Source organism: Equus caballus, chromosome 2 (genome assembly GCF_041296265.1).
Source record: "Equus caballus isolate H_3958 breed thoroughbred chromosome 2, TB-T2T, whole genome shotgun sequence".
Lineage (NCBI taxonomy): Eukaryota > Metazoa > Chordata > Mammalia > Perissodactyla > Equidae > Equus > Equus caballus.
The window spans coordinates 52,208,144-52,233,870 of NC_091685.1; the positions used below are offsets into that span (position 1 = coordinate 52,208,144).

At 37.3% G+C, this 25,727-nt stretch overlaps 2 protein-coding genes across 2 annotated transcripts; both read right to left on the reverse strand.

Annotated features, from left to right (window-relative positions):
* Window positions 1-241: 241 nt before the first annotated feature.
* On the reverse strand, window positions 242-2,849 carry LOC100072671 (vacuolar protein sorting 26 homolog A (S. pombe)). The gene has a single exon (XM_005613784.4). It carries the CDS (start codon window positions 2,813-2,815, stop codon window positions 1,832-1,834), a length of 984 nt encoding a protein of 327 aa, XP_005613841.1. The 5' UTR covers window positions 2,816-2,849; the 3' UTR covers window positions 242-1,831.
* Window positions 2,850-24,072: 21,223 nt separating this feature from the next.
* On the reverse strand, window positions 24,073-25,143 carry LOC100066807 (myelin-associated neurite-outgrowth inhibitor). The gene has a single exon (XM_023634773.2). The coding sequence runs from the start codon at window positions 25,134-25,136 to the stop codon at window positions 24,549-24,551; it is 588 nt and encodes a 195-aa protein (XP_023490541.2). The 5' UTR covers window positions 25,137-25,143; the 3' UTR covers window positions 24,073-24,548.
* Window positions 25,144-25,727: the final 584 nt, after the last annotated feature.

Sequence of the window (25,727 nt, forward strand, 5' to 3'; positions counted from 1 at the left end):
TTCTCAAAGAACCAGTTCTTTGTTTCATTGATCCTTTCTACTGCCTTCTTTGTTTCAATAGCATTTATTTCTGCTCTGATTTTTATTATTTCTCTATTTCTCTCTGTCTGCTGACTTTGGGCTTTGTTAGTTCTTCTTTTTTTCTGATTCACTTAGTATTACTTTGAGATTACTTAGTTGAGATTTTTTCTTGTTTGTTAAAGCAAGCCTGTAGTGTGATGAATTTCCCTTTTAATATGGCTTTTTTTTTTTCTGTTTCAAATTCTTTATTATATATTATGGTTGCACAATTTGAGGCTGGTTAAATACAATTGGTTTTCAAAATTTCTTTTATTTTCTAGATACTACATGCAAGTGACCATGAAAATATTTGGCATTTTTAAATTTTGAAACTCTGAACAGGCACTTACATGAAGGAAAACATTACCATTCACAGATACCCATATTTAAAATAGATGCTGCAGCACATGGCACATGGAACCTTTGTCAGTAAAAAAGTTGGTTACTGACCATTTTATCAAAGTGCCATAGTAGTAAAACAGGTTTAAAGAAATATAATTTGGGTTACTTAGCTTACTCATAAAGTAAGGTTAACTGACAAGACTTGTACTGAAGTGTATAAAAAAATATTGGTATAAAAACCAATGAACCATAAGTGAAAGTAGTTTCACGCAGCAGGCTTTTAGTTCCTACACCTCGCATTTAGTGTATTTGAGATCAGACCCCATGCATATGAACAGATGACTGCAACTTCTTTTTTAGAGACTTTGAACAAAAGACTTGAATTTAGTGTTAAAAAAAATTTAAAGAGAGTGGGTGAAGTTTAAATTTGAGTTTGAACTAGTCAAAGTTCCAGTTTAACAAACATGAAATTTTCCAGATCTGGATAACTACATGCTTCACTGGTCCTCCTGAGTCCCCCATCCTCAAATTTTCCCCTGAAAGGGGAAGAGAATATTTGTGAAGTCAAGCAAGTTATATTTGTGTATATGTGGTAAAAAGATTCCTTAAGTTAAAAAAAATTTCAAAGTATTTATGGAAAAATTATATAGTTTTAACAAATTCTAAATGCCAACTTAGAGTCAATTCCACATTGCAGAAAACAGTGGTACCTGCTGGATACCAGTAGCAAAATGGTTACTTAATATGGCCCCAAAAAAAGAGAAAAAGGCTGCCACAAAGACATGCCACATAATCTCTTCGGGAGAAAATTTAATATTCATACGACAGAAGACTTCAAAGAGGTAAAATTCAGGAGGCCACAGAATGGTAGACTCAGAAGCACGTACAGTGAAACACTCCATGTGCATTTCACAAACACAGACGTAAAAACATAAATGTAGTTCTTTTCAAATCTTTGCAGGATGTAAGGGCCACTCAGGTTTTCTAATTTTATTTGAACACAAAATATTTAATTTTGCATGTAGAGAGTAAGAGGTAATCATTAGCATGAAAAAGGAGAAGAAAAGGCTTTATAATCAACATTATGCAGAAAGAAAGTAAAATTACAAATACCAGCCTACTCACATGAAAATCTTTAATGTTTATGCGGATGCATAGCTGAGTGCTTATGAACAAGTCAAGGTGTGCAGTAAAAAAACAAACCGGCAGCTTAGGAAAGTTCCAGTGTTTCAAAGAAAGCACTTTTTTAATGTATATACATGAAGAACATTTTGTTATATCATAAAATAAATGCAGCACTGTAAGATAAAGGAAGACTTCTAAATGGAGTTTTGGCCTTTTCCCCCTACACGCTGCAACCACCTTTAACCTGCCAAACTTAGTCTCAACGGATATAGGAGTTTTTTGTTTTTCTTTTCTTCTATTCAGTTCACATTTCAGGCTGTTCAGCAGATGCCTGTGATTCTGGAGATTCAAATCGCTGGTGAAAGTTTGTTCTCTGTTTCCTCAGTTTTTCAGGAGCTTTTCTCCATAAAATGATTTCCTGCTGCTTGAAGTACCTTCTGTCTTCCTCATCAACAAGGACTAGATTCAAAAAGTACCTTACGGAAAATTTTTTGTTCACATCTCTCATTGTTGGAGTTGGGTCATATCCTGCTAAAAATAGTCGTATTGGAATTGATTCACCTTTTACTGGTGCACCATCCATTATTTCATATTTAGCAATTGTTTCCGTTTCTGTTGTGGTACTGGGTCCAATTCCTGTGATCTCTTTTTTGATCAGCTGTAACTCCATATGTTGGATTTTTATTCTTACTAATAAGAAGTAAATTTTTCCAACAATCACATCCTTTAAATGATACTTTGATTTATTATATTCAAATTCTATATGTAGACAATCTTCAATGCCCACTTCCATCTTAATAGAGTTGTTAACATCAGGATAGGTGGCAAGCTGGTGAACAATAAGATCATATTCTTTTACCAAGTCTGTCAGTCTTCTTACTATTGTCACTTTAAGAAAATACCTCAAGCGGACATTGGCACCGATGTAAGATTCATATGGCTTTTCAACTTGCATAAATTCAAAATCATAACTTCTGCTCTGAGTCAGTTCTCCAGGTAAGGCCAGTTCTTTCACTAGGTTTACAAATTCGTGAGTATTACTCTTGTCATTGAAAAGTTCAATTTGACCTACAAATTCAATTCTAATTCCTTGGTGCTCTAGCCTCTTTCCAGGTTGCTTAAAGGCTAGGTTTACCTTTCCCGAAACAGATTCTCCATCATAGAAAAGATAGTGTTTTTCTACTTTGCCATCTTCAGTTTTCATTTCTGCCATTTTCCTGGTTTCCCCATCATTAAGGACAACATCGACCTCACAAATGGGACCAAAAGAGCCTCCAAGAAAACTCATTGTCGGCGCCGCCACCACCGCGACCCCCCACTTCACTCCATGGCTTTTGCTGCATGCCATATGAGTTGGTATAGTATGTTTTCATTTACATTTGTCTCCAGATTTTTGATTTTTCCTTTAATTTCTTGAATGATACATTGGTTGTTCAATAGCCTGTTGTTTAGTCTCCACATCTTTGTCCCTTTCTCAGACTTTTTCTTGTAATTAATTTCTAGCTTTATAGCATTGTGATTGGAAAAGATGCTTGTTATTATTTCAATCTTCTTAAGTTTATTGAGGCTTGTCTTTGTTTCCCAACATATGGTCTATCCTTGAGCATGTTCCATGTGCAGTTGAGAAGAATATGTATTCTGTTTTTGGATGGAGTGTTCTATATATGTTGATTAAATCCAACTGGTATAGCTTTTCCTTTAATTCCACTGTTTCCTTGTTGGTTTTCTGTCTGGGTGATCTATCCATTGATATGAGTGGAGTGTTGAGGTCCTCTACTATTATTGTGTTATTGTTAATACCTTCTTTTATGTTTGTTAACAGTTGCTTTATGTACTTTGGTGCACCTATCTATGGGCCATAGATATTTATGTGTCATGTCGCCTTGGTGAAGTGTCACTTTAGTCATTATATACTGCCCTCTTTTGTCTCTCTTTACCTGCCTTATCTTGAAGTCTACTTTGTCTGATTTAAGTATGGCAACACCTGCTTTCTTTTGCTTGCCATTAGCTTGGAATATCATGTTTCATCCCTCCAGTCTGAACCTGTGTTTGTCATTGGAGCTGAGATGTGTTTCCTGGAGGCAGCATATTGTTGGGTCGTGTTCTTTAATCCATCTCACCACTCTGTCTTTTTATTGGAGAATTCAATCCGTTTACATTTATGGTGATTATCGATATATGAGGGCTTAATGCGGCCATTTTATCACTCATTTATCAGATCTCCTGCATTTCCTTTGTTTCTTGTCCTGTGTATTTTGGTCTACCAATTGAGTTGTGTAGTTTTTTATGTTGTGGGGGTTTTTTTGTTTGTTTTCTTCTGATTTATTATTTGTGTCTACATTCTGCTTTTTTGTTTCATTGTTACCATGAATTTTGTATTCAAAACCTCATAGATAAGATACTCCATTTTCTGATGGCCTCTTATTTCATTAGACTAAACTGATTCAGTCCATTTCATCTTCCCCTCCTAAGTTGTTTTTCTCACATCTTATTCCATCTTGTGTTGTGAGTTTGTGATTAAAGTGACAGGATTATCTTTGTTTTTGGTGTTTTCCTTCTCTTTATCTTTAATCTTATACTTGAGTGTTTGCCATCCTGTTCTTATGTATAACTACAATTTTCTGATTTCATCTACCTATTTATCTCCTTATCCTGTGTTTTGTAAGCCTTTTCTCCCTTTTTTTCAGGTATGAGGACCTTCTTGAGGATTACTTGTAGAGGGAGTCTCATGGCTATGATCTCTGTTAGCTTTCTGTTTACCTGTGAATGTTTTTTATTTCTCCATGATATCTGAAGGATATTTTTGCTGGATAGAGTATTCTTGGCTGAAAGTTTTTGTCCTCCAAAGATTTGAAATTGTCATTCCAGGCTGTCCTAACCTGTAAGGTTTCTGCAGAGAAATCCACTGAAAGCCTGATAGGAGTTCCTTTGTAGGTTATTTTTTCTATCTTGCTGCCTTTAGCATTTTTTTCTTTGTCATTCTCTTTTGCCAGTTTCACTACAATATGCCTTGCAGTAGGTCTTTTTACATTGACATATTTAGGAGATCCGGTAGCCTCTTTCACATGGATTTCCATCTCCTTCCCTAGGTTTGGGATGTTCTCTGCTATTATTTCATTGAACAAGTTTTCTGCTCCATTCTCTTTTTTTTCTCCCTCTTGAATACCTGTAATTCTTATGTTGCATTTCCTAATTGAGATGGACATTTCTCAGAGACTTTCTTCATTTCTTTTAAGTCTTAGTTTTCTCTCCTCCTCTGTTTGGAGCATTTCAACATGTCTATCCACAATTATGCTGATTCGTTCCTCTGTGATGTCCACCGGAGCATTCAGGGAATCCATATTTTGTTTTATCTCTTCCATTGTGTCTTTCATCTCCATTATTTCTTATTGATTCTTCTTGATAGTTTCAATCTCTTTTGTGAAGCAGCTCCTGCACACACTGAATTATTTCTCTACGTTCTCTTTTAACTTATAGAGTTTTTTGGTGACAGCTACTTTGAGTTCTCTGTCATTTAGATTACATATTTCTTTGTCTTCAGGACTGATTTCTGCCTACTTGTCATTTTCTCTCTTTTGTGGAGATTTAATATAACTTTTGATACTGCTAGAGAGTGTGGCTCTGTTTTACTGCATCATGGTATTATTTGGTCACAGTTACCTCCTATCACCACTGGGTGGGGGTCAAGAGCCACATATTCTGAGTCCTCTGCATTTTGCTGAGATCCCAAGCACTGGAGTCAGGCCTGGGCGGGTGGAGGGAGAGGCAGTTTCTTCCACATGCTCTCAGGAGTTTCTCCCTCTACCCTTGCTGTCTCTTCTCCTGTGGTGTTGGCTTGATGAGGTCATCCCTGCTTTAGCATTCACCTCAGTAGGGGCTTTCCCCTTGGCCATGAGGACCCTGGGGATCTTTGGTGTTCCTGCAAATGAGTGTCCCCTCCCCAGTTCCTTCCCTCTTGGAGGCTGCCCATGGTTCCCAATCCTAGTATTTTGGAGAGGGAGAAAAGTTTTCTCTTACTCTGTTCCACCTCCTTTGAGGGGAGTTCCAGCTTCTCTGCCCTCCATTGTATGGCTGTGTGTGTCCCCCAGAGTTCTTTTGTGTTGTGTTTGGATGCCTTCTGTTGTAGTATGAATGTCTTTTCGTTGTGCAGTGGAGGGGCGAGATTACCAGACAAGCTCACTCTGCTGTGATGCTGATGTCCCAGAGTTTCAGTTTTGCAAGATGAAAAAAGTTTGAATTTTTGGAGCAAAGAGCCTGGAGCAGTCACTGGATCAGGGTCAGCCCACAGTCTTCAGTTTTTGTGGTCTGGATGTCTGTTCTCCTGCTGGCTTCTCAAACAATTGCTCGTAAAACAACTGCCATTTTGACACAGTCTGAGAGTTTGGCCCAGTCTAATGTTTAAGACAGCAAGGCTGTTTCTCTTGAAAGGCAGCTCCAACTCCATATTAAAATTGCTCCATTATAGTCGATTTTGACATTTTCCCCTTTTGATTGAGATCTTTCTTTGAAAGCATCACTGATCAACTATTGGAAAGCATTGCTGTTTGACTATTGGAAAGCATTGCTGATCAACTATTGGAAAGCATTGCTGTTTGACTATTGGAAAGCATTGCTGATCAACTATTGGAAAGCATTGCTGTTTGACTATTGGAAAGCATTGCTGATCAACTGTTAAAAACATTGCTGATCAGTCATCAAAGCATCCTCCATCCTTCATTTTAAGGAAGGCTCATTCCCAGTATGTCATGTCCCACACAAGGAGAAACACAATTTCCTTAAGAGCTTTAAGTCCTACTTGAGCAAAAACAGCACCAGAGCAGATACCATCATATTTCTTTAAGGGCAAATACTGTCTATACTTCCTTGAATTTTCTCAGATGCAAGCTCATAAGTGTTAGCAGTCATATAAATGCATTGAGTGATTATTATCCAAGTGGTATTCTTATAATATTGAGTTATGCACAGGAGACAGTTTTACAACAGTGAGAATTTCTATTATAATAAATAAAACACTAAGTTGAAACTGGAGAATAGACCCAAACCAGGCCATTCCTGAGGGTAGCCAGTTAAAGTGATTGAAAACCATGGAGTGCCAGTGGGCACAACATTTAACAATTTGGTTTGTGTTCAGATTTTGTCTAGTTCAGTTTTTATTTCAATACAGGTGTTTGCCAAGGAAGAGATACCAAGGAATAGAGGCATTTACTGCAGGAAAAAGCCATCCTGTTCAGCTGGGAGATAAGCACGAACAATTCTATTACCTAATACAAGTTGTGCAAGAGGATCCACAGACTTTTCTTTGGCAGCTATTTCTTTAGTGACAGATAGAGCAATATCTGTCAGGGATTTAGAGAAATTTATGATCATATATTTATCCATGACAGTGCCTATCCTAGGAAATAGGTTTTTTTCAATCTGTTAGCTGTGCTGGGGTTTCTACCAACAGGCACTGAACACCCTTGACTATGTGTGTAACTAATTTGACATTTTAGTCTGTGAAGTAAACTCCACGCTGATGCCCAATACAGAGTTTTTGATTGGTCACATAATGAAAAAAGTATAACCAGCAATCCAGTTGCATAATGACATCTAGTTTGGTAGAAATTTAAACAATGTGATTTACACAGGCTTTTCTGCAAGAAAAAGAGAAACTAGACCCTAAGGGAGTACATATCATGGAGTCATTATAATGAAATTGACTAAACCAAGGATTTGATTGGTCAGGCAAAGAATTCTAGGCACTTAGGACAAAGAATTAGGAGACGAATGGCAGAGAGATTTGTAATTAAATGTACTAAAGAATCTCTAGACTTATGTACAGAACGGGGCTCCTGAGGACAAACCCAACAGTCAGAAATATTTCCCCCTTTGTGAATAGATTGGGAGATGCAGAGAAGAATATTATTTTTCTAACAAAGAGAAAAAGAAAAATAAGGTAAGAGACACATTGAGTAAAAGGCGTACAGTCCTGGTCCAACCATTTGGGAAGAGCTGTCTGTCTCAGATGTCAGTTGTTTCTCCTCCTGTACAATTAGATTTGGAGTCCTCCGGAATTTGTTTAGCATCTGCACCAGCATCTGATGACTATATTTTTGGTGGAGCCTTCTTTAGCTGTGAGATGCATCATCAAATTTGAATGCTTTCTAGTTCTGTATCAGTGTCAGTGGTTAGGAGGACTTGGTAAGGTCCTTCCCAGTGGGGCTTGAGAGCTTTCTTCCTCTGATGATGCTTCCAGAATACCCAGTCTACAGGCTCTAGACTGTGACCATAAGATCCTTTAAGTTGGAATCCAGAAAAGCTTCTTTAACCTCTTGATCATACGCTTGAGTATAAGACACTAGAGAGTCACAGTAGCTTGTGTCGTACCAGCATAAGACAACAAAGGGTCTGCTGAAGATTGTATATCCGTAGACATTGATCTAATGGTGACTATTTTGTGTGGAGTGAGATTATGTTTTTGAAAGAGGTTACTTTGAGCAATTAGTGTGACCAAAGGCACTACCTTAGCCCAGGGAAGTCCAGTGCACATGTACGCAACAAAACCTCAAGGACAATTAACAGGACTGAAATATGACATCTACAAAAGTGCAAACATAATTGTTCTCTTTACACTTACCCTTATTTTTGTACCAAAGAAAATCCCACTAAAACTAATTTGTTTATATTAAAAAACTTGGCCTAATTTTTTATATAAGTAAAAATACTGACAGAGGTTTTCTGAATTCCTGAAGGATAAGGTAGAAAGAAAAAGTAAATGTTTTATATTTTTTCACAATGGTATGTCTTACCAAATTTTTGATAGCTTAGGAAAAAGAATTCTTTAATTCTGGAAAAACAAAACATTTAGAGTATCTTCTTCAGTTCACGTAATCTCATGTAATTAATATGTATATCTTGATCATTTGTTAGGATATTTTGAAGCCATCATTCTCTCCATTAAGTGTCTGTAATTACCTACCCAGTTCAGTGTTATGATGTGAAAGTTTTTCAGAAACCTGTATTGTAGACTGTGTCAAAATCCTTTCCATGAATCTCTCTGAAGATGAAACATTTTGCAAAAGCATCAAATAAACAATAACTCTGTAAATGACAAAAGACTTAAAATGGCATGGCTAAAGATTTGATTACAATAAAATTGACAGTAAAATTTGATTATTCCTGTGACATATAATATTTTTAGGTAACTAGAATTACGAGAGATAACATATGAGGACATAGATTTTTAAAAATTTGGCACTGTACTTGGAACGTTTATATTAACAAGGTACACATATGAGGATATCCATAAAGAAAGTTTGTCATTACTTGTTTGACAATGCTTCACATGTAATTCGACATATCAAATAAACATAATTAGATTGCCATTTCTGTTATTATGAGAAGAGAAAACAAATTCTCTGAGAAGTCCCATGGACTCCCTGGAAGTTCTCAAAGCTACTTGTAGGGCAAAAAAAGATTTTGTTTATGATTTAAATTTTTGGGAAGTTTGTTGGAAATATCAAAAGGCTTTAACACACCTGGTCAAATAAGATAATAGGTTATGATAAAACAATGCTTACTTATCCATTTAACTAAAGTGACAATAGAAGATGTCAAAGGCAAACACAGAAACTTAAACTGTAAAAAAAAAAAAAAGCTCTCTTAAAAGAAAGACTTCAGCTTTTTGAACATGGGAAATTATTTTCAGAAAACATAGAATCCCTGTATTTTTGGTAGACTTACATAAAATTAAAGAAAAACCTTTTATAACCTCTTTCTCAAGAGCAGGAAAATAACTGTCATTTTAAGAGAGAGAAAGGCAAATTCTAATTTTGTACCAGTTTACTGTTGATATTAAACCATTTACTTAATTAAATTAATTCCAAGCTTAGCCAACTTGCCCATGCACAAAACTCTTTACCCAAGATTTCTCTTCCACAAACCTATAACTTTTTTTTTTTTTTTTTACTTTCAGAACATGCCTTTTCTTCTTTCCCATAACCAGTTTTACTTTAGGACAAAATTACTTTCTTAACAAAAAAATCCCTCCATCCCTTTTACCTTCTTTATTGAAAACATACACTTTATCACAGCATAAATTTTTTTTTTCTGTAACACAAACTTTTTTTTTATTGAGTCATTGATAGGTTACAATCTTGTGAAATTTCAATTGTACATTAATGTTTGTCAGTCATGTTGTAGGTGCACCACTTCACCCTTTGTGCTCACCCCCCACCCCACCTTTCCCCTGGTATCCACTAAACTGTTCTTGGTCCATAGTTTTAAATTCCTCATATGAGTGGAGTCATACACAGATTATCTTTCTCTTGCTGGCTTATTTCACTTAACATAATTCTCTCAAGGTCCATCCATGTTATTGCAAATGGAATGATTTTGTTCTGTTTTGCAGCTGAGTAGTATTCCATTGTATATATGTACCACATCTTCTTTATCGATTCGTCTGTTGATGGGCACTTAGGTTGCTTCCACATCTTGGCTATTGTAAATAATGCTGCAATGAACATTGGGGTGCACAGGACTTCTGGGATTTCTGACTTCAGGCTCTTTGGATAAATACCCAGTAGTGGGATGGCTGGATCGTATGGTAGTTCTATTTTTAGTTTTTTGAGGAATCTCCATACTGTTTTCCATAGTGGCTGCACCAGTTTGCATTCCCACCAGCAGTGTATGAGGGCTCCTTTTTCTCCGCAACCTCTCCAACATTTGTTGCTATTAGTTTTAGATATTTTTGTCATTCTAACGGGTGTAAGGTGATATCTTAGTGTAGTTTTGATTTGCATTTCCCTGATGATCAGCGATGATGAGCATCTTTTCATGTGCCTATTGGCCATCAGTATATCTTCTTTGGAGAAATGTCTGTTCATGTCTCCAGCCCATTTTTTGATTGGGTTGTTTGATGTTTTGTGATTGAGTTGCGAGAGTTCTTTATATATTAAGGATATTAAGCCTTTGTCAGATATATGACTTGCAAATATTTTTTCCCAGTTAGTGGGTTGTTTTTTTGTTTCAATCCTGTTTTCATTTGCCTTGAAGAAGCTCTTTAATCTGATGAAGTCCCATTTGTTTATTCTTTCTATTGTTTCCCTTCTCTGAGAAGGCATGGTGTCCAAAAAGATCCTTTTAATACTGATGTCAAAGAGTGTACTGCCTATGTTTTCTTCCAGAAGCCTTATGGTTTCTGGTCTCACCTTTAGGTCTTTAATCCATTTTGAGTTTATTTTGGTGAATGGTGAAAAAGAATGGTCAATTTTCATTCTTTTACATGTGGTTTTCCAGTTTTCCCAGCACCATTTGTTGAAAAGACTTTCTTTTCTCCATTGTATGCCCTCAGCTCCTTTGTCAAAGATAAGCTGTCCATAGATGTGTGGTTTTATTTCTGGGCTTTCAATTTTGTTCCATTGATCTGTGCACCTGTTTTTGTACCAGTACCATGCTGTTTTGATTACTGTAGCTTTGTAGTATGTTTTGAAGTCAGGGATTGTGATGCCTCCCGTTTTGTTCTTTTTTCTCAAGATTGCTTTAGCAATTCGGGGTCTTTTGTTGCCCCATATGAATTTTAGGATTCTTTGTTCTAATTCTGTAAAGAATGTCATTGGGATTCTGATTGGGATGGCGTTGAATCTGTAGATTGCTTTAGGTAGAATAGACATTTTAACTATGTTTATTCTTCCAATCCACGTACATGGAATGTCTTTCCATCTCCTTATGTCGTCATCCAATTCTCTCAGAAAGGCCTTGTAATTTTCATTATATAAGTCCTTCACTTCCTTAGTTAAATTTACCCCAAGGTATTTTATTCTTTTTGTTGCGATTGTTAATGCTATTGTATTCTTGAGTTCTTTTTCAGTTGGTTCATTGCTGGAGTATAGAAATGCTACTGATTTATGCAAATTGATTTTATACCCTGCAACTTTGCTGTAGTTGTTGATTACTTCTAACAGTTTTCCAATGGACTCTTTGGGGTTTTCTATATATAAGATCATGTCGTCTGCAAACAGCAAGAGTTTCGCTTCTTCCTTCCCTATTTGGATTCCTTTTATTCCTTTTTCTTGCCTGATTGCTCTGGCCAGGACCTCCAGTACTATGTTAAATAAGAGTGGTGATAGAGGGCATCCTTGTCTTGTTCCTGTTTTCAGAGGGATGGGGTTCAGTTTTTGCCCATTGAGTATGATGTTGGCTATGGGTTTGTCATATATGGCCTTTATTATGTTGAGGTAGTTTCCTTCTATGCCCATTTTGTTCAGAGTTTTTATCATAAATGGCTGTTGGATCTTGTCAAATGCCTTCTCTGCGTCTATTGAGAAGATCATGTGGTTTTTATTCCTCAGTTTGTTGATGTGGTGTATCACGTTGATTGATTTGCGGATGTTGAACCATCCCTGTGTCCCTGGTATGAATCCCACCTGATCCTGATGTATGATTCTTTTGATGAATTGCTGAATTCTGGTTGCCAAAATTTTGTTTAGAATTTTTGCATCTATGTTCATCAGTGATATTGGCCTGTAGTTCTCTTATTTCGTGGTGTCCTTGTCAAGTTTTGGTATCAGCGTGATGTTGGCCTCATAGAATGTGTTAGGAAGTGTTCCATCTTCCCTAATTTTTTGGAATAGCTTGAAAAAGATAGGTATTAAATCCTCTCTGAAAGTTTGGTAGAATTCCCCAGGAAAGCCATCTGGTCCTGGGGTTTTATTCTTTGGGATGCTTTTGATTGTTGTTTCAATCTCTTTCCTTGTGATTGGTCTGTTCAAATTGTCTGCCTCTTCTTGAGTGAGCTTTGGGAGATTGTAGGAGTCCAGGAATTTATCCATTTCCTCTAGGTTATCCATTCTGTTGGCATATAGTTTTTTGTAGTATTCTCTTATAATCTGTTGTATTTCTGCAGAGTCTGTTGTTATTTCTCCTCGCTCATTTCTGATTTTGTTTATTTGAGCTTTCTCCCTTTTTTTCTTTGTAAGTCTGGCTAGTGGTTTGTCAATTTTATTTATCTTCTCAAAAAACCAGCTCTTTGTCTCATTGATCCTTTCTACTGCCTTTTTCATTTCAATAGTATTTATTTCTGCTCTGATTTTTATTATTTCTCTCCTTCTGCTGACTTTGGGCTTCATTTGTTCTTTTTTCTCTAGTTCAGTTAGGTGTGCTTTAAGGTTGCTTATTTGGGATTTTTCTTGTTTGTTAAGATGTGCCTGTATTGCGATGAATTTTCCTCTTAATACAGCTTTTGCTGTATCCCATATGAGTTGGTATGGCATGCTATCATTTTCATTTGTTTCCAGGTATTTTTTTATTTCTTCTTTAATTTCTTCAATGATCCATTGCTTGTTCAGTAGTGTGTTGTTTAGTCTCCTCATCTTTGTGCCTTTCTCAGCTTTTTTCTTGTAATTAATTTCTAGCCTTATAGCACTATGATCTGAGAAGATGCTTGTTATTATTTCAATTTTTTTAAATTTGTAGAGGCTTGCCTTGTTTCCCAACATATGGTCTATCCTAGAGAACGTTCCATGTGCACTTGAGAAGAATGTGTATTCAGCTCCTTCAGGGTGGAGTGATCTATATATGTCTATTAAGTCCAATTGTTTTAGTTTTTCATTCAGCTCCACTATTTCCTTGTTGATTTTCTGTCTGGATGATCTGTCCATTGATGTGAGTGGGGTGTTGAGGTCCCCTACTATTATTGTGTTGTTTTTAACGTCTTCCTTCAGGTCTGTTAATAGTTTCTTTATGAACTTTGGTGCTCCTGTGTTGGGTGCATAGATATTTATAAGCATTATTTCTTCTTGATGAAGTGTCCCTTTGATCATTATATATTGTCCCTCTGTGTCTCTCTTTACCTGTCTTATTTTGAAATCCACTTGGTCTGATATGAGAATTGCAACACCTGCCTTTTTTTCCTTGCTATTTGCTTGAAGTATTGTCCTCCACCCCTTCACCCTGAATCTGTGTTTGTCCTTGGGGCTGAGGTGTGTTTCCTGGAGGCAACAAATTGTTGGATCTTGTTCTTTAATCCATTTTGCCACTCTGTGTCTTTTTATTGGAGAGTTCAATCCGTTCACATTGAGAGTGATTATTGATGCATGTGGACTTAATGCTGTCAATCTGTCGCTCATTATCTTGTTTTCCTGTGTTTCTTTTCCTGTGTGCATTAGACTACTCATTTAATACTGCAATTTCTTATGCTGGATTTCTTAGATTTTTCCTTATCTATGATTTGTGACTCTGTTCTGTACTTTATTTTAGTGTCTACCTTGAAGTTTGTATTTAGAATCTCGTGTATAATATAGTCTATTCTCTGGTGGTCTCTTACTTACTCAACCAATACTGATTTAGACCCTTTGCTCTTGCCCTCCTAAATAATTATTTTCATTTTTTATTCCAACTCGTCTTATTAATTTGTAGTTAGAGTGCTAAGATCGTCCTTGTTTTGGTAGTTTCCTTATTTTTACCCTAATGCTATAGTTGAATATTTGCTATCCTGTTCTGGTTCTATCCATCAGTCTCCCTAGTCTGTGGCTTGTGTCCCCTTTCTCCCTTTTTTCTTTTTTCAAGTATGAGAGCCTTCTTGAGGATTTCTTGCAATGGAGTGCTTTTAGTTACAAATTCCCTTAACTTTTGTTTGTCTGGAAAAGATTTAATTTCTCCCTCATATCTGAAGGAAATTCTTGCTGGATAGAGTATTCTTGGCTGAAGGTTTTTATCCTTTAAAGCTTTGAATATATCATTCCATTCTCTCTTAGCTTGTAGGGTTTCTGTAGAGAAATCTGCTGACAGTCTGATAGGGGCTCCTTTATAGGTTATTCTCTTTTTTTTTCTTACTTCCCTGAGTATTCTTTCCTTATCATTCCTATTTGCCAACTTTACTATTATGTGCTGTGCGGTGGGTCTTTTTACATTGACAAATCTAGGAGATCTAAAACCATCCTCTACACATATTTCTCCATTGATCTCTAGATTTGGGAAATTCTCTTCAATAATTTCATTAAGCACACTTTCTGCTCCATTTTCCTTTTCCATATTCTCAGGAATTCCTATGATCTTTATCTTCTTACTCCTCATTGAATCCATTATCTCTCGGAGATTTCCCTCATTTTTTTAAATTCTTAGTTCTCTTTCTTCCTCTGTCTGGTGCCATTCAGCCTGTCTGTCCTCGATTATGCTGATTTGCTCCTCTAGGTTGTCTACACGGGCATTCAGGGAATCCGTATTCTGTTTTATCTGGTCCATTGTGTTTTTCATCTCAAGTAATTCTGTTTGATTCTTCTTTATGATTTCAATCTCTTTTGTGAAGTAACTCCAGAACTCGGCTTGTTTCTCTATCTTTCTCTCTACCTCATTGAGTTTTTTGATTATAGCTGCTCTGAATTCATTATCACTTAGTTTACCTAATTCCAAGTCCTCAGGACTTAATTCTGTGTTTTTATTGTTTTCCTTCTGGTCTGGGGCTTTTATAAATTGCTGGATGGTAGAGGAGCGTTTTTTTCTCATGGTGGTAGAATTCAGTTGCAGTTACAGCCTGTCGCCACTAGATGGGGGTTGAGAGTGGCGTGTTTGCTCTCCGCCTTTGGGGCAAGATGGCTGCACCCACTGGCTTTTTTAGGGGGGAGGGGCTGTCACTCACACACGCCGGTCTGGGTTCAGATCAGTTCTGTTCTCTGGTCTCCCAAGGCCCTTGATTTATAGGGTCCCCGCGGACGGAAGCTTTCCCCCCATCAGCGGGTCTCCACGGAATCAGTGGCAGGAGTCCTGGATGATCCCCCGGTCATGCGGCCCCTCCCCTGCTCCCTCCCGACCAGCGTGGCAGAGATCGCAGACTCTAGGGGAGGGAGCGATGTTCTCTCTACCGTTCCAGCGCCTCCGAAGGTGTAAAGCTAGGTTTATGATCTCCTCCTTCTTGGTATTGTAGGTCTCTAACGAGCTGGCATTATGTTTATTCTCTGAAATTCACTTCTTCCAATCTTTTGTTGTATTTTGGAGGGGAGAGAATCCCGGGTCAGCTCACCCGGCCATTTTGCTCCCCACAGCATAAATTTTTAATGAGTCACAAGACATGTTCATTAATAGACTGAAACATCTTTTAGTTTTTCTGTAATAAGAAGCAAAAAGTAGGTAAACCTATGTTTAGTAATTAACGTCTAATATTTTATCTTATTTGAAAATGATCTACTTACTCAATAAATTTTCATGGGTGTACATAATTTAGGAAAACTCTAATGTTTCAAGTTACCAAGAGATTTTGAAGTTATTTTTAAGTACATTTACCATAACACATAAAAACTTCACCTAAAAACTTTTTATATTTCTTATATCTATTTAGTTCACTTGTTCCTAATAATTATATTTAGATTGCCTACAAAACTTGTGAAACGTTAGACAAAATCCGCTATTATTATAAGTGATTTTTATAGCTAACAAATTTCGTAACAAGGATAACATGAGCTTATTTCACCAATAAACCCAGGTAGAATAGACATGGTGTCTGTATCATACCCAATGCTGATAACTCAGAAGACATGCCTATTTCAACCAAACCAAGGAATGTAAATAAACTTTCATTTACCAAAAATTATTCTGTATCACATTTACTTGAAAAACACATGTGGATTAGTTTCTGTTATATTTCTGAGAAGAGTAAAGTGCTCAATTCTTATAAGTGCTTCACCTTTAATGCAATTAAATAAAGCTCTTAAATTTGGTAATACCATCTAGAGGTAGAAAATATGTAAAATATTTACAACATACATATATAGACACAGACAGATGTAAACAGAAATCTTATAGCCTCCATTTAAATTTTTTTCTTAGATTTCCTAGGCAACTAGCTATACAGAGAGTTAAGTCTCTTCTATGCTGCATGAGGAGTATGTGTCAATGTAATGGGTTAGGTAGAGAATTGTGCAAGATAGTCCACATATAAAGATGCACTATTCATATATGTACATAACAAAGTGCAATGTTCAGTGCTACAATGAGCGAGAAAAATGTAGAAGCCATGGTGGAACAAGTTCTGAGAGGAAGGAATTCAGAATTGGTTTCTTTCAAAATTGTCAACTTAAAATAAAAAATCTGAATGAAAATAAATTTAAAGGTTTCAAATGATGGTCTCACTATTTCAAATCATGCTTATTGCTACCTAACTTCAATAAAAAAGACACATTCTGACAATTATTTCACATTTATTCTTTATAAATAAGTGAACCTACATTGTTGATTTGACTTCCATATGACTTTCTTTAACAAGAAAGAGAGCTTAAGAGAGATCGTCATCTATGAGCTTAATGCTAAAGAAGTGAGAGAGAAAAAAGCAGACTCTGACAGTTGTCTACTCAGCTTGTCTGATTAAACTGCTGGGTCACGGAGTCCTGTTGATCATCACTAATTGGAGTCAGGGAGACCTGTAGAGGGAGCTCTCACACCTTGTCATATGTCATCAATTACTCCAAACAAGAAGACACAGAAGCTTGAACGTCTGACAGTAAGTACAACTATTTCACTACTGAAGGGAGATTTCTCTACCTTCCAGTAGCCCAGCCAATAAGAAACACCACAGCTCAGCCAATGTGAAGTTGTTGCCACCCTGAACTTCTACTTTCCCTCAATGAAATTCGTTTAGAACAGACCATTCTTACTCTCTTCTTTCATTATAAAAGCTGCATTTGTTGATATGCATCTAGAAAATAGAGTAAATGTTAGATATCAAATTGTAATTAAAATATTGAAACCCTATACACGAAAGCTATCCAAATATTTAATAGTTTCACTTCCTATATACATTTATTTTATATATAAGATAAAATATTTTACATATATTTATATGTAATGTGTATGTTATCTATATTATCTGTATATAATTACATATATCTTGAAAAAGGAGGATTGTTATATATGCCTGTCAAAACAAATATGTAAGGACAAAATGAAAGTGGTGGCTGTACAAAAAGAGTGGAAACTAAGAAACCCTTAGACGAGGCTTTCAATATCCACAAGGAACCCTCTGTTCTGTGAATGTTACAAAGTAACATAGATCACTCAGGTGCACTGGTTGGCCAGTTGCTAAACCACAGTTGTGTGTGTGGTCTGACCAGTAATCAGTTATCTAAGTATTTTGCTCTGTGTGCTGTGATCAGTCTTTGTTTAAAGGGAGTTGGCAGGAAGAAAATATGAAAGAGGAGTGGGGTATAAGTAGATTATAAAATCAAAATTGATTTTCCAATGATGATTGGGCCGATAAATGTTAGTGTCGTTTCTCCTGAGGCTTGTGCGTTAACGGAGGACTCAATAATATATTCTGTCTGCTTTTCAAAGGTGAGTTAGGGGGTTTATGGAACAACAACAATAAAACCAAAAAACTTTTATTTGGGAACAAAGAAAAGGCATCAGGATTACCCAGTAATTGGAATTCACAGTGTGATTGCTTTGTTCTCACGGACACTGTTCACAGGGAGTTTCCAGTTCGTGGTTTGGTTTCTCCAACTTGAACATCACCTGGCCTCCCACAGAGACTATTTACTAAAAACAGGGCAGGTTAAAAGCTCAGGGACTGAGTAAAGATTTACATTGTCTCTCACATAACATGAAAAAAAGGCTTGAAAGCAGCTTTGTTTCCTTTGCTAACCAACTTCCGAGAGCTGGGAGCCCTGCCAGTTCAACTCCTTCCTGGACAGGCCAGGGCACTTGTTAGAGTCTACACTATAACAACAACAATTTATAACTAAGTAGAAGAAATTACAAGCACTTGCACCTGTAGTTTGGATCCAAAAAGAAAAGCTTGTTAAAACATCCCTGGGGTTTCTAACTCAGCTTTCCCAGGCATTTTGGAAAGTAATGAGGTCCCACATGGACATAAGGAGAACTTGGCAACAGTGAGATAAAAAAGAAACTTTGAGAACAAGTTTTAGGTTTGCCTCATGCAATTCTCATACACAATGCATGGACCTTTCGCGTCTCATTAAACTCGGTGTGTCTGTGTTGACAAGCATATTGGAAGTGGAAGGACAACAGTGTGCTCAATTTAAAGTAGTAGAACATCAAAATGAGCTCCCTGGGCAGTTGTGGGCTCGTTTAACGACTATGCTCATGTTTCTTGAGGCTCTTCCGTACTTGATGATTGGCGGTTGGAATAACTTCATCATTCCAAGGATGCACTGTTTTCTCCAACATTACCACTTCTTTCAGTATCTTGAAGTCATCCTCCAGATTCATAACAGCTTTATTTTAATATTTTGACCATGTCACATTTATGCCAAAACTATCACTGAAATAAAAATATACTTGAGTATATTATTGGATGTAGAAATACATATTATTCAACTCTTTTACTTCATAAGAAGGTATTTGATTGTTTAAAGTTTACACACATTTCACTTATTCATAAAGCCCAAGAATGGAGGCTAGACTATTCAAAAACAAAATCCAACAAATGGTATCAATTTGGTAAAACATTCAGTCAAGTCAGTAAAAAATACAAAAATCATAGGATAGGATGAATTGACTTATTTCAGTCAGTACTTCAATTTCAGCACTCATGGAAGGAAAATTATTGATTATCTTGGAGAACTTCTAGGATAAGAAAAGTGCCGTTAGCTGTCTCTCCTTCCTACTGCTCTGATAATGCACCAGCGCAAGATTATATTCATCATCTTCTACGTAGGCTTCTACCTTCCCAGCTACTTAAAGACAGCGTTTGGATTGAAACATGTTTGAGGCCTCCCACAATCTCTGCACCCCCATTTTTTCTTGTGCTAATTTAAAAGAAAGTATTTGGATCCAATAAATGTTTAAGATAATAATAACATAATTATCATTATTATAACATTATATAACAGATGTTAACAATATTTCAGATAATTAATTATGATTTGGAAAGTCATACAATTTTCTAACATACTGTATGGCGCTTAGTCTTTGTGTATCTTATTAAAGGTTGCAAAATTCATAGCTAATTTTTTTTACCCCTTACCTCCATGCGCTCTTCATTTTCTCCATATTATAACAGCTTTTTATATTTCTTACCTTCTTTTCTTTGTCACATACTGGGCAGATATCTCATTATTGTCTTCTAGTAAACTAAATTTTTATTGGGCTATGTTGATTCTACAATGCATTCCATTTATTTTATTTTTTATTTCAGTGCATGTATTTTACATTTCCAAGATTCTGGTTTTGTTTATTTTGCATTCACTTTTCTCCTTTCATCCTTCCTGATTTGTTTCAAAATTTCCTGTTCTTTTAAAATAGAAGTTATACTTCTATTTCATTAAATTTTCAAGTGTGCATGTGTATGTTGCAAGACTTTTCTTATCCGCAATATAAATTCCACCTGTAACAAGTTCCTATTTCTATGGTAGTTTGGGGTTATTTTTTTTTTAACATTAGACTTAACTATTTGCATCTCTCTCTCTCTGTGTCACACAAATAAACAGACAAATTCATTTACACATTATATTCTGTCTCCCACCATCTGTCTCCCACCATCTGTGCTTACCCTTTCTGTCTAGCAGCTTATAACTTCCTCTCATCAGACGTCTGGTCTTCAAACTCAAAACTGGTTCCCATGATTCATGACTTGAGTTTTGTTCCCCATTCAGATATTGTGGACATAGCAGGTCCACAGCCAGAAGACAGTTTGTCTTATTTCCTTTGCAGTAATACTGAGCCTTTCTCCTCAAATTCCTGACCTCAAAACTTCCCATTAAAAGCTTAAACACAGATATCAGTTTGATTAATATGTATTAGCCCTTTGAATAAGGCAAAAGCCCACCATGTCCTCCAATGTCACATAAAAGGTCTTGCTCCAGTTCATCTTTATCTCTGGGAAGCTGCTGCCCTCTGCCCCAGTGACAGAGCCTGTAGTTCAGATCCACCCATTCTGCAACATTTCACCTGTTTCAGATCTGCAGATATATTTAACTAGAGTTTCTTGTCACAGAAAACTTTTCTCCTAATATGTAAATACACATGTATTTGATATGCATACTATTAGTCTTTGGTGTGTGTCTGGAGCAGAAATTGTTTAAGATTCTTCCACAAGTTGGTCCAGATTTATGCACTTTTTTTGTCGCATAACGTCCTCCATCATTTTTTTGCTTGTTTTGGATCCCACAACCATGATGCTAAGTTTGTCGTCATCCTGGTGAGAATAAAGTAATATTTTATTGCTGTCTATGGATTAGGTATGGAAGTGATCATCTCCTCCCGTATTTGTTAGCCATTAGACTTCCCATTGCTGTGAATGTTCAAATCAACTGCTGATTTCCGGTCTACTTTAGTGCAAATGTTATTGAGTGCTTGCCATATTTAGGTTATTTCTGGAATGCAGTGAGTGGATCATTTGCTTAACAGAAGCAGATCTGTATTTGCAAGTATATCGAGAGTGGGATGACAACAGCGTACTCATTAATATGGTGTAGTAGAACCACAAGGTGAAGTCTCCTTAGTGGTTTTGTGCTGATTTTTGAAACTTTTGAAATTAAAATTATTTTAATTCTTATTATAAAATATATTGTACACACAAGAGAATACATCTCATTAATATTAGCACATTTAAAATAAAATGTAATAACCAGTGATCATCACATATATAGGAAATATACATCAGCAATCCATTCAAACCCCTGGTATCCTCTTCCTACATTTCCCAGAGAGCTACATTTTTAAATTTGTTTCAGTCAATCCTTTGGTTTCTTTATAACCTTATCATAAGTGTTTGTATCTTCAAATATGTGTGTCTCTTTTGAGCTTTATATTCAAAGAATCACACTGAAAGTGTTCTTTTGTCTTTTCTTTTCTTGCCTTTTGTCCTGGGATATGCTGATGTGCTGATGTTTATAAATCACTTAAAAGGATAATAACTTCTGTATAGTTTTACGTTGTTTAAACACAATCTACTCAGGTCTCTTTCCTCTAATTTTCTGCAATTACAAATAAGAGTTCAATGAGTGTATCTGGACAAGTCTCCTTGTGAAAGTAGAAATTGTTTTATAGTGAACACTTAAGACAAAAATAAATGATTGTAGAACCTTTACCAGGTAATTCATGATTATTTTTCAGTGATTGCACAGATTTATACTTCTACCCCCAATGCATCCGAGTTCACTGTGTTTCACATCATTGTCCAAACTTGGTCTGTTCACTCAATGAAGTATTTGACAAAAAATAGCAAGTGTGGAATACTACCTAATGCTTTCATTTTCATTTCCATAATTATTAATTATACTCAGTGGTATTTGATATGTTTATTGGTCATCCACAATTTCTGTTACACTATTGTTCATTCCTTTTGCACACTTTTTTTCTAGTGGGTTGTTTGCCTTTGTTTTGATGGTTCCTAAAGATTTCATATATATTTGCTTGCTGATTCAGTCACTCATCTACCTGTCTAGGTGACCTTTCCCTTTGAATGGCTCTTAAACATCTCCGACATCATAAGTCCAAACCTGTATCCTGATCCCCCATCCCATACTGCCCCAGCACCTCCTTCCTCAGTACTTTGAATGGCAGTGACGTTTTTCAGTGCCTCAAGCCCAAAGCTTTGAGGTCACCCATGAGGATTCTCACTGCACATGCTCTGTGTCCCGTCCACCAGGTTTTCTGTTGGTTCTACCTCCAAACACACCGAGAATCTGGTGACTTCTCAGCACCTCCACAGCTACCACTCTGCTCTGAGCTGCCCATAACTTTCACTCAAATTTCTGAAATGTTTGCCTAATCTCCCTTCTTCAGTCCATGTCCCTCAGCAACCTACCCTCAACAGAGTAGCCCGAGTCCTGTGTGAGAGTCAGATCATGGCACTCCCCTGCTCAAAGCCCTGCAACAGCTTCCCAGCAACCTTGGAGCCAAAGCCATGGTCCCCATGAAGGCCTCCAGGACCCTACCAGTGTAGTTCCTACTTACCCTCTGACCTCATCTCTCACTGCTCTCACCTGCTCCTCTTCCTTCCAACCAAACAGGCATCCGTGTGATTCTAGAACACACTGTCCACAGTCATGCCTGAGGGCTGGTGCACTTGGAGGTTTCTCTTACTAGACTGCTCTTTCTCCAAGAATCTATGGGGTGAATTCCCTCATTTCTCTCCAGTCTGTGCTCCAAAGTTAGCTACTCAGTGGGGCCTAGCATGAGCTCCCCACTATCACCACTGTCACTCTTGATTGGCCTCACTTTTGTCCCACTTTTCCTTTCACTGTAGCACTGATGATCTTCTAACATACAATAGAATTTACCTATTTATTATGTTTACATTTAGTATCTGCCTTTCCCACACACACATGCACTCAACCTAAAATATAATGCACCCATAAGCATTTTTGTCTTTGTCCTTCACTGATGCATCGAAAGTGCTGAGGACGTTGCTTGCCATATTGTACTTGCATTCAACTGGGTAGATACTAGTTGAGGGATAAACGAAAGTCATGTATATAGAGCAGCACACACAAGTGTATATGGTGATGAGTATAGGAAACTCAGGATCCAACTACTTAGGAATAAATTCTGACAACATTGATAGGCTCTCCCTTTTGCTGTATTTTTGGGAAAATAACTGAAGCTTTAGTTTCCTTATTGCAAAATTGAGGATAAAATATATCAGTGTTGCCACGGAATAGTCAGATGAGACCATAATTATTTTGTTTTGTAAGGCATTCTTTTGAGAAAGGTTAGAATTTTCTCTTTACCTTTCGTGGTCTTAAACTTTACAAATATGCCCATGTGTAGATTTTTTTTTTACTATATTATGTTTGGCATTGCATATCAATTTTGAGGGGGAAATATAATCTTGCTTCAAATGGGAAAAAAATTTCATTATTTCTTCAAATATCTCCTCCTGTGTATTTACTTATTTACTTTATTTTGGTGATGCTTATTATGTTAAAGCAATTTGTTTATCTGGATGTTGTCTGAGAGGGTTACACTATGTGACAATTCAGCAGAATAATCAGTAACTGGTTATGTCTGTTCTGTTAATTAGCACTTTTGTTAGTTATATATTCTTTAACAATTAATTTTTGTATCTAGCATTTTCATCCAGTTTTCCTTATACTTTTTCTCCCTTTGTGTTTCTTATAAAATCTTCATCCTTAACTTCCAGAACCTGTTTACTGTTTGTTTTACATTTTACTTTATGGTAAATTAATCATTTTTTATATGGCACAAGACTTTTGTTTTACTTTATTTTTAGTTTGTTTTTCTCAGATATCTCTTAATTCCCCAGATATATTGCCTAACATTCCTGTAAATGTATTTCTGTGACTAAATATTAAATGCAGGCCACAATTTATGTCCCTTCTACAATATGTCTTCAGTCATATCCTACAAGTTTGAAAAGTATCTCCTTTTTCATACATCTTGATATATTTCTTTTTACATCTTCCTAAACCTATAGCAATTTAGAAGACTTGTTCTCAATTTCTAAATGCACAATTCTTTCTTATTTTTTCCTTATAAATATTTAATCTATTTTAACTTATTTATGGGTTGTAATCAATAGTCATTTAATAAATTGTGTATTTGTGTAGCTGAGTTATTCAAAATCTTTACATCTTTTGTTGTTGTTTTTTTTTTTTTTGCTCTATGAAGAAATTCACTTTAACACTTATAACTTTAAGACTTTGCATACGTTACAACAGTGCATTAGGGATACAAGCTGTAAAACACTTTCCATTCCTTTGGATTTTGCATATGATGGGTTTGCATCAGTCACTGCAGGTAGATTGAGCAAGCTTTGTTTTTGTGTTTGTTTTTTTTTAAACATGCATTCAACTAGATATGATTCTGAATAGATTAATACTCCCTTTTTATCATTATAGTTAGCTAAAAAATTGCCAGGCAACCCACAAAACAGGATTTTCTGTAAGAACAACCCAGAGTCAGCTGGCAAATCATGGCGCTGGGACCTGCTGGGTGGGCTGCAGGAGTGCTAGCTAAGTCTCAGAGCATTAGGAAGAAAGTCCGGGCTGGAGGCGCCAGGTCTGCAGCACCAGCTGTGGAACCTCCATTATGTGAACGCACAGCTCCATCCTCAAACATTTGCAGGTTGATCACCACGGAGGGGGCACGTAACTGTAGGTGGGTGTTCCGGGGGCCCGATATGTGGGCACCTTGATTCGGTGAGGGGCGACAGGAGTTGGGGAGTGGGCAGTCAGCAGGGTACCTGCTGACATCGCCATAGTGGTCCCAGCCACCATGCCCATGGTGACCCCGTTGCCTGTAGGTGGAGGGATAGGTGCAGGGTACACCGTCGTCGGCATGCCATTGGGTTGCACCACCGTGGTGTGGTGGACGACGTGAGGAGGTGCTGTGTACAGGGGTTGTGTGCAGTATGTGCCTTGCTGTGCGTATGGGCTCTGCTGGGGGTAGGCACTTCGCACGGGGTACACGGCGGTCTGGTAGGGGTTGGGGGAGGAGGAGTATGGTGGCACTGCCCCACTGGTGGGGGAACAGGACACTTTGTAATGTGTGCCAGGAGTGTAACCTGTTTGGAAGGTGGGGTTCGCTCCAGGGTACATGTTGGGAGAGTAGGTGGGAGCCGCTGCTGCGTAGCCCATGGGGAAACTAGCTGGATAACCAATTCTTTTGGCATTTGCATAGGGAACCCCAGAAGAACCAGGGTTATAAACAGGATTCATGATTTCAAGAACATGACATCCACAACAACGGCTAAGACAGAGGTCCAGATCAGCGCTGTCCAACAGCACTTTCTGCAGCAATGAAGCTCATCTCCATGTGGGCTGTTCGATAAGCAACCATCAGCTAAAAGTAACAACCGCTCCCCGCGCCGCCGCGGGCGGCCTGGGCCTCGCTGACCAGCGCGCCGGCCTGGGGAGCGCCGCCAGGCCTGCTCCGATGCGGGGGCCGAGCCGCGAGGGCCAGTCTCCGCCGCCGCCGCCGCGGGCCTCTCCCCTGCTCCGCGTCCGGCCCGCCTCTCCGCAGCCCGCCCGACCAGCCCACGCTGCTACATCTTTCGTTTTTATATATTCTTTGATATTTTTGTTTTTCTCCCAACATTGGAGTATGAAAATTATTTTATAAATGAATAAGTTGAAAGACTTATATACAGTCAATGCTCATATTTCTATCTTCATTTAACTGTTTTTTATTTGTTTTATCACATATCTATATATTTATGAATGACTTTCTCCATTTAGTCCATTTTATTTATTTATTTTATTTGTTTCAAAGTGAATTTCAGACACTGGTGCACTTTAGCCCCTGAACAT

What these genes read in the sequence shown, in the direction of transcription:
- LOC100066807 (XM_023634773.2), bottom strand. Translation starts at nt 25,136, where the DNA reads ATGAATCCTGTTTATAACCCTGGTTCTTCTGGGGTTCCCTATGCAAAT.
- LOC100072671 (XM_005613784.4), bottom strand. Translation starts at nt 2,815, where the DNA reads ATGAGTTTTCTTGGAGGCTCTTTTGGTCCCATTTGTGAGGTCGATGTT.